The following is a 9445-nucleotide window of genomic DNA, read 5'->3' as shown; positions in this document are numbered from 1 at the left end:
TTTCACCTTTCACCAGCCACCTCCTGCCTACACCGACGGCTCCCTGCGCCCCATCATCTGGTGGGTGCCCGACCTCCGGCACCTAGAGATGCTAACAACGCGGCGGGGCCCGACACTGGTGGCCGGGGATGCTCCCTGCTCCAGCATCCCACGTGGCGAGTGGAGTCGCCTGGCCCTCTTCGACTTTCTCCTCCAGGTAGGGCTGGGGTGATGAAACCTGCCTGTCCCACCGGCTGTGCCACCCAGGTCCCCCTGCACCGGCGCCTGCCTTGTCTGACTGTGGTCTCCTTCTCTTCTGTGGGGTTGCACAGGCTGCAGTTTCTTGGGAGTTTTGTGCAGAAGAGGTCTGGCCCGAGTACAGTCCGTGCGTGGGACTTGCAGGAAAACGCAGGCAGGTTTCGGATGCTGCGAGTCCACTCTCACATGGCCAAGCTTTCTCCCGGTGCGGCTCCGCTGGCTCCGCTTCGCGTGGATGCTGGCAGTGCCTCAGGACAGGGCAGCCCTAGGGACAAGCAGCGTGATCTGCATCAGCCTCATCAAATCCAACTCCAGGCATGCGCTGCTGGCACTGAAAATCAGGAGCCCTGGCCCTTCATATGGCACTGCTTTCCTCCTCCTCCTCCTCCTCGGGATTAATAGTGCTTAATCTTCTCTCTGGAAAATCATACCCTGCTGCTACGAGGGATTACAACAGTGTCCCAGAGAGTTATCGTTTCTTAGAGGGCAGCTGTGAGGAGGCAAAAGTGGTTTCTATGGAAAAAATAGTCTGTTTAGGCACCTCAGGGCTGGAGCTTTGATTATCAAACAAGGGGAGACCACCTGAAAGGGCAGGTATTAAAATAAAAAAAGAAAGAAAGGAAGAAAGAAAAAAAACCAAACTATTAAAATATGTATTCTCATTACTCTTTTTTTTTGGCAAAGCCTGACCATTAATCTTTACAGTCTCAGACTATGGCTGGCAGAGGCAGAGCAGTCCTGGCTAGGCTTGGAAATATTTTAGCTGAAACAGCCAGAGAAATGAGAAGATTAACCAACCCTCCCCTTCCCCAGGCGAAAATGCCATTGAGTGCAATGGAAAGGCTGAGTCTCCAGCAGAAAGTATCTAGTTTTAAGGAGACTTTCCCTTGGAGGGCCAAAGCAGCACAATGAGAAATCCAAGGGCAATCCACAGGTTTTCCTCACTAACTCCAACGGGATCCTCCCATGCGGAAAAGTCACGTAAAGGTAAAAAGGCACGAAGTCGGCAGGATGTTATAGAAGTGAAATAGCATCGTTCAGAAATGGCTTTAGCCTCTCACAGCCCTTGCTGGGGAAGGAGAAGCTGCGAGCTTTGAGCCCTGCTGTACATTGGCATTGAAATCTCGGTTGTTTTCTTCAATTGTCTTTAAAATTGGGCTGCTTCTGTATTGATTTCTCTTGGTGTTTGCCATAAGGGAACACCCCTCTCAGTGCAAAGCTTTACTGGGGGCAAAACGCTGAGCCCGGTGGAAAGGGGGCAGCTGCTGATGGCTTTGTCCTGCACTTTTTAAAAAGGGCCAAAAATACATCAAGCCCAAAGCCCTGCAGCCGCCTCCCTGCCCTGCAGCACCCCATTCCCAGCTGGGGGGACAGCAAGGCATTTTTCCCTGGGGGAAGCCATCCCAGGCTGAGTCATTGCTGGAAAGCCCTGTTGGACCCAGGGGGATGCTCTGGGGCAGCTGAGATTCACATGGAACCAAAGAGGGGCTGAAGGGGAGCTTGTCACGGGTTTTGAGCTTGGATGGGAGAAGGTGGCTCACGTATTTGCGTTCCAGCAGTAAGACCTAGTGTCCTGTTCATTAGAGCTGTTTAGGCTCTGGTGAGGAGAAATTAATATAAATGATCTGGGGAGGGGGGGGGGGAGGGGGGGGGGGGGGGAGTTTTTGTCAACATGTCAGCAGCGGTCTCAGCATCTCCGCAACTGGCTGGTCCATCTTCTGTGGCTCCACCTGGACACCAGGTCCAGCCTCCACCTCACACCTCCTCGGGTCCAGCACCTATCTGCCTTGGCTTCACAGGTGCTTGCGGGCAGGTGAATGGAAGCCTGAGAGCATTTAATGCCTCTGTAAATCATCTCAGGTTGTCTTCACCTTCTGTGCAGCCTGGAAAACAATGTAGCAGCTGAGAGAAAACTGGTGTGCTGAGCTTTCCGGTAGGTAGACCAAGGGAGTGCATGGAGGAAATGTGATATTTTCTTTCATTTCAACGTGTTTTGTGTCAAAAGAAACTTTATCACATTTAGCTGGTGAGTGTCCCAGTGGAGAAATGCTGACCCGAGTCCGTCATTAAACATCAGGAAAGAGAGGGATTTGTTGAGGAACTCTGGTGTGGGACTAATCCTGCTTCTCAAATATAATGGCCTCTTCTGCATCATCTTCTCCAGCGCTTGATTAGTGTTTGGATTCAGACTGAACTCCCTCTTGAGGCACAGCCTATAATTGATAAATTTTGCTAATTATCAGGGTGAGGTGAATTAGCAGCCTCTGTGGGTCACTTGGCTTCCAGCCAGTCGTCACCTGTAGATCACCGCAAGCTCACCTGAGACCTGCTCCAGCCCTCCCGGCAGCTCCAGGAGCCTCTCTGCACCCCGAGCCCTGGCTCCCAGGTTGGCACCAGCAACTCCAAGCAAGCAAGCGAGTCGGATGCCTTCGCGCTGCAAGTGAAACATTCTTTTATATGTATTTGTATATATTTAAAGGAGATTTTTATATATATATATGGATGGATTTTTTTGCTGTAATGTTGTAAACAGGCCTGCAGAGCTGGAGACGGTGAGGCAGACCCCTGCATGGCTGTGGCAGCATGCAGCAATGGGGAGGGCTGTTGACAGGCAGTGAGGTCCCGTCTGCCCCACGGGCCACCGCAGAGGATGCGCTGGCTTCTTCTGACAAAGCTGAGGAAGCTTCGTGAATACCAAGGCAGGGCTACTGAAGCCGGGTCTGACAGAGATTCATTTCTTTTAAAACTCCCTCATCCCTCCGAGGGTGCGGGTGAAACAGTGGAAGCTGCCAAGCAGCACTGGGATTTCTGCAAGGATTTGCGGTGGGAAGGGGGGGGACTCGAGAGCCTCAACAACATGGAGCCTTAGCAGTGCCTGCAAATAATTAAACACAAACGTAGTTAAAACAAGTCACCATGGCCTAACTTAAATGTCAGGCATGCTCTATATAACACACAGATTGCTTTTTCCCTTGCAGATCCTTTTCCATTCATATTCTTTCCATTGAGAGCTGCTTAGGTTACTGGTAGGGATGGATGAAAGGGTGTATATGAGCTGAGAGCCAGATGAAACCATCATCCAGTGCACCAAGACTCAGCCTGAGGAAATAAAAATCTCTTTTTGAGGTTTCAAAACCTAGGTTTCCTTGGGTGCTTTTGTTTGTGGGTTTTTTTTTTATGTTTATTGCTGTATATATCTTCCCTTGGTTTCAGCTGGAAGTACGACCTGTTCGCTCTGTGCAAATATGAAGTATGGAAGTACCAGACGCAGGTGTCTGAACTCCAGCAGGAAAGCTTGTCACCGTCACCTTTGTCGGTCTCTTCTCCAAGCCAAACACTTTTGCAAGTCAGCTCAGCTTTTGAATGCTTCCCTGCCTCTCTCTCAGTGCACACAGCTTTTCCATTTCATCTCTACTGAGGATCCTTTTTATTTTCCTCTGAGCAAGAAAAGTTTACAATTGGACCTCCCTGCCCCAGGCGCCTGTCCCTGATAAGTTCCCCAAATGTCTCCTGCAGGTTCATGACCGCCTGGACCGCTACTGCTGTGGGTTTCAGCCCGATCCCTCCGAGCCCTGTGTGGAAGAGATGCTCCACGAGAAGTGCCGAAACCCGGCGGAGCTGGTCCTGGTCCACATCCTGGTACGTCCCCCCGCTCCCCAGTGCTCTGGGGCTAAGATGAAGGTGCCTGGGAGGCACTTGCAGGGCTGATGTTGCAGCAAAGGGGACATAGGTCCCATGGTGATGCAGGGTCCATGGTGGGAGGTGTGCCTCGGCACAGAGGGACCTGGGCTTTGGCAGCTGATGGCCCCCAGATGCTCTCAGGATTATTCAATGCGTTAAAAAAACCAGCCTAAACACCCAAACTGGTGACTCCCCGCAGTAAGCAAACTTCTCCTTCCCATCCTGCTGGCAGGTCCGGAGGAGTGCGCCGTCCCGCCTGGTGTTCATCGACAATGCGGGTAGGCCCCAGCACCCCGAGGAGAAGCTCAACTTCAGGCTCCTGCAAGGCATAGACAGGTAGGAAGGGCAATGCGCACCCTCCTGGGGGCACGTGCTGGGCCAGGGCTGAGCTTGCACACATGGGATGGACACCAGCCCTATGTGCACACCTTTGTGCCTTCCCTGGCCTCCCCAGTCGGGCATCCCTGTGAAGCGGGGCCACCTCCCACCCAGGACAGGACAGGTGAGTGGGCTCACAAACCCATCATACATGCCCCTGCCCTGAAACTGGCTCGTCACCTTGCTCTGTGTGGCTGATGGCAGTCTCCAAAGCCCATTTTCCCCTCTCTAATTGGCAGCTGCACAAAAATAATGAATAATCAGGTATTTCAGCATTTCTTGCATCGTTGCCCATCAGGCATTTGGCATGCTATTGGCCCCTTGATTTGGAGCTTGTTTGGATCCGTTTCTGATGGAGCTGTCCTGCACGCTCACCATGGGCAGAGTTTTAAGCAGGAGGCTCCTCATCCCGTGTTCATCTGGGTGGACATGCATTTCTTCTCGAAGCACTGGGGTGGCCTTTGCTCGGGTGCCCTGCTGCTGCCCTCCTTCCTGTTTGGCCTTCCCTGGGTAACCCCTTCCCTCCCTCTCTCTTCTGCTCCTCCTCTGCAGCTTCCCGGCGGCGGCGGTGGCCACGCTGCGGTCGGGCAGGTTGCAGAGCCTGCTGCTGGAGTCGCTGCGTGTGGACCAGGAGCTCTGGGAGAGCCAGGGCGGCGCTGAGGGCCTGAGACCCCTGCTTCGGACCATCGACAGGCGGGCACGCATTTTGCTGCAGTACATCCAGGAGCACAACCTGACGGTGTTCGGGGACTCGCCCTGCTGAACCAGCCTCTGGCCAGCACAGCGCGCCTGCCTTGCAAATCGCGGCGGCGACGGATGTACCTCACGCCCTCAGCATGGGCGATGTGATACTGCATGTGGGTGCTTACCTCTCCAAAAGGTGTACCCCCCCCTTGTAGGATGCCCTGGAAAAGGAGGCGGGATTGCAGGGAGGAGGAAAGAGGAGGAGGAGACATCTCCTGAAACAACCCACAACTGCTTGAGAAAGGTGTTAAGCAATGGTCTCAGTGTGGATTTTCAAAGGGAGCACATCCATGAGAATTTTTGGGTGCCTTCACCCCCCCAATCCCCCCAGCAACTTTGAAAGCTGGAGGCTTGGACTGCTGAACAGCCTACAGGGACCCTGGGAAGGGTTAAAGAAGCATTGAGAGGCACTGCTCACGGCTGGGGGAAGTCACTGGCAGCCTTTGCATGGCTTGCGCTTGGCTTTTTGATGATGCCTTCGCTGTTTCCAAAACATTACAGGCAGAGAGGCTGGGGGAAGGCAGAGGGGAGCTTTCTAAGTGGATTAAGCAGGGACAAGTCACCCAAGCTGAGCTCTGTCTTTCCCCCCTGTGGAGGAGGTGATATGTGCCTGGGAGCGGGTGTGAATCACTGCCAGAAGCCAGGGCCAGGCAGGACCCCGGACCACAGGCAGTGCCTGGCAGCAGCTGCCATCACGGAGCCCACGGTGCCGTCCCCGCGTGCCGTGCGCTTTGCCTCGGCAGGGCTGGGCTGCCGCCAAGGTGCATTTTGAATGTGGGATTTGAAGGTTTCAGTCTCTCGCTTGCTCTTTCCCTTCGCTGTCAGGGGATTAAAAGGCAAACCTATCCCAAGCTCTGCCGCTTGTGAAAAGCGCTCCTGCCTGCTCTCTTAGGCATGGCTGTGCAAAACTCTTTCCAAGGTTTGCAGAAAAATCTTTTAGCAAAAATGCCAGGCTGTTTCAGCAGAAGACAATCAAGTGCAAAATACTTTCTGAGCATGCTGGCACCTCCGGCAGAGCCTGTCCTGCTCCTGTCACCTCTGTATGCTCTTGCCTAGCAGCTCACTGTGATGGGGCACAGCAGCATCCCAGCCAGGCAAGTCCTCAAGTGTCAGGGCCGAGAGAAAATTCAAAAGCAAAATGAACAGCAGGAAAAAAGATAGAGGGATGGGCTCTGTCAGAGCCTCTCACTCTCCACGGCGTGTTTCCCAGCTGAGGCATGCAGTCAGTGCTTGCTTGCCAGGAGCAGCCGGGTCCCAGCCTGTGGGCTGGTGGTTTGCCACCAGGAGAAGGCTTTTTAAAGGGGCCTCAGGGAGCAACCCTCCATTTCTCCAGCGCTACAGGTGGAGCCTCCATGCTTGAGGCACCCCAAGTCACTTGTGCCTTTGGAAAGTCTCGGTGAGACCGACGTGGGCGCCCAAGCTGTGCTGCTGTCCCATTGCCCTAGCTTTGGAGAACACGGCCACCCAGGAAGTGGGAAAGGCAGAAAGGGTGGGCATTCATGCCTTCCCTGCTCCAGCCGTCTCAGTGACTTGTCACTGACAGAGCCTGCAAGGGGATTCTTTAACACCCATGCTGATAAGCACAAGCAGTTACCTTTTTTTTTTTCTTCCTTTTTCCTCTTGCTTAATTTAACACCCATGCTGATAAGCACAAGCAGTTACCTTTTTTTTCTTCCTTTTTCCTCTTGCTTATGGGAAGATGAAGTGAGGCTTGGGTGACATGAATCAACAAGCGTGAGTGCTCTCAGAAAGTGTCGGCACTCAACTTCATGGGCACATCAGCATCCAGAGCACTGGCAGCATCTTCCTGGAGTCCTGCCCTCTAGTTAGCCAGGGAAAGCCTTTCCCCCATCACCCTCTCCACCCCATGAGTTATCACCCAGTTTGCCGGGCCATGGGATGGATGACTGTCAGGGAAGCCCCGCTAAAGCCCAAACCATGGGGATTCATTATCAGGAGGTGAGCTTAGTCTGTAAGCATGAAGGAGAACAAAATAACTCATCCTGGGTCCTGTGAAAAGCTATGTGCAAGCACAGCCTTATATGAATAAAGGAGACTAAATCTAACATAATTAAATCCAGAAAATATGCTTGAAAAGCTATGTGGTAACTCTAACATAATTAAATCCAGAAAATATGCTGTGAAAAGCTATGTGGTAACAAGAGCATTAGTTAGGATGTGTGGCATCAGTCATAGTCTTGTTTTTCTCATTAAAATGAGAAATTTCATTAAAAGAGAGGTTTTCATCCCATGTAAGCCAAGTTCTCAGCAAGAAGCAAGAGGAAGGTGGGGCACTGTGTGGTGGCCAAAGCTGTTGACTCGGCTGTGCTGGAACAGCAGCTTTTGCCTTGCCTCTGGCTGCACCTCTTGCCTCCGGTTGCATCTGCTTGACCTTAACATTGCACAAGATAATGGGGATTTTTCTAGTTTTTTTTTGCATTTCCTTAATTGTAACGTGAGTTTGCTGGCTAAAGTAGTGTGGGAACATCTGTAAACATGCATGTAAATAAAAATTGCTCTTGAATTAACAAGGAGCCTTGTATGGATAAATGAGCGAAGCAAAAGCCATGATCTTGCTGAGACTGATCATTAGTCTCTTCTAATTAGTCATTTTTTCCAGGGACTTGTCTATGTAGCCAGCAAAGCGCACAGGTTCTGAACTGTGGTCACAGCCGTTTGGAGAAATCCCATGGACTGCTCTGGCCATATCAGCCTTCACCACATAGTGTCAGGTTTGGTTTGCTCCAGCTATGAATGTGTCATATTTCCTATGATAAACTTATTTTTATGGGTTTATAACGTAGTTATAAAAATTCATTTGGGGCCATGCTTGACAAACAAGATCTCATCTCAGGAGTGATCCTGTTATAACCAAATTTCATTGGGCATCATCACGGATCCTGTTGGGGTGGAGTAACAAAGAAAGGACAGGGTACAAGCTGGCTGTGGAGCTGGGGCAGGACTGCTTTGGCTTTAAGAAGGCAGCAGCAGCTAAGCAAGGGAAAAAAACGTGGAGAAACAAGCTAAGGCACCTTTCCTGAGCTTGCAAGAGCTGAAGTGCAGGTGGCTCCCAGCGGGGGCAATTAAATGCAACCCCCATCCTACCAAGGATGCTCTTGCTAGCATCACTGATGACAGGATGGAGGAGAGAAGCAGCAAGGAGCCAAGAGCATCGGGAAAGTGAAGCTGTCTGCGTGCGAGTGCCCCTGGGGGCCCAGCAGCATGGGCATGAGGCGCTGCTTGCTGCCCACATCACCAGAAAAGACCCAGGGTGAAAGCCGGATGCAGCCGTTCTCCGCATTGTTCTTCCCTTTGTCACTTCAAGAGCTGCTGGAAAAGCCGTAAGGTTTTCCCGGAGGCACCAGGCAGCGCTCCTGCTGGGGCTCCTTGCAGGAGGGCGTCCCTGCGGCACCCTCGTGCCCACCCTTGGCACCGCGGGAATGTGCTGCTTGCTGCCAGTACTCGGGGAATAGGCTGAGAGCATGGGCACGCACCCACATGGGGCTTCACTAGGAGGAAACTCTTTTCACAGTGACCGAAGTGGCATGACCGGTGTTTAACAGATCTGTGGCTGCACACTGCCCTTCAGCTGGAAGAAAACAGGGCTGGGGGAAGGAAGGCAGGGGCCAAATTGGCTCCAACCAACTGAACACATGGACACATGTGCATGCATGCAAACACATGTGTCCACGCATGCACGCCATCCCACCCACACGCAAGCATGCACCCACACATGCACAGAGACATGCACACACGGAAGGAAGGCAGGGGCCAAATTGGCTCCATCCAACTGAATACATGGACACACGTGCATGCATGCAAACACGTGTCCACACATGCACGCCATCCCACCCACATGCATGCATGCACCCACATGCACAGACACATGCACACATGTGTGCACACACATGCATGTCCCCCCCCCCGCCATTCATGCATGCACACACACACATGCACATCCCCCATGCACGCAGACACCACCACCCCCCCCAGGCACACTACTCCTGTTCAGCCTGTTCTTAACCCCCCAAAGCTGGTGACCCCCCCGAATGCCCCCCCAGCAGCCTGCTCCAGTGCTTTGCTGGCCTCACCCTCCATAAACTAAATGCCTTTTTGCTGGATTTAAGGGCCGCTTCTTGAGCTGCCCATTGCGGCCACAGGACACAAAACAGCCTTTGCAGCAGCCCCGTACAGACCTCGCAGAGCAGCCCAGGCACCCACTGAAGCCACCCACTGGCTGGGGACGACAGCAGTGGGGTGGCACTCAGGGGTGGCACTCGGAGACCCCACAAAATGCTCGGCAAAAGCTGGCCAAGCGGTTCCATGCCCACGCAGGTGAAGCATGGGCCGGCTGCTGCCTGAAAGGCAAGAGCTAGCAAGTAAATCCAAATTTATTGTTAAATCG

The 9445-nt window shown here is 52.8% G+C and overlaps 1 protein-coding gene across 1 annotated transcript in view; it reads left to right on the top strand.

Annotated features, from left to right (window-relative positions):
- The window catches only part of FAM198A (family with sequence similarity 198 member A), a 6294-nt gene extending 1235 nt beyond the window's left edge, over positions 1–5059 (top strand). Inside the window, exons 3-5 of the mRNA XM_009283571.1 lie at positions 3754–3876; positions 4151–4254; positions 4849–5059. Coding sequence (XP_009281846.1) covers positions 3754–3876; positions 4151–4254; positions 4849–5059 — 438 coding nt within the window. The remainder of the gene's footprint in view (positions 1–3753; positions 3877–4150; positions 4255–4848) is intronic.
- The last annotated feature ends 4386 nt before the right edge of the window (positions 5060–9445 follow it).

This window comes from Aptenodytes forsteri, unplaced genomic scaffold (genome assembly GCF_000699145.1).
Source record: "Aptenodytes forsteri isolate BGI_AS27 unplaced genomic scaffold, ASM69914v1 Scaffold662, whole genome shotgun sequence".
NCBI lineage: Eukaryota > Metazoa > Chordata > Aves > Sphenisciformes > Spheniscidae > Aptenodytes > Aptenodytes forsteri.
This window is presented reverse-complemented; position numbering and strand designations above follow the sequence as displayed.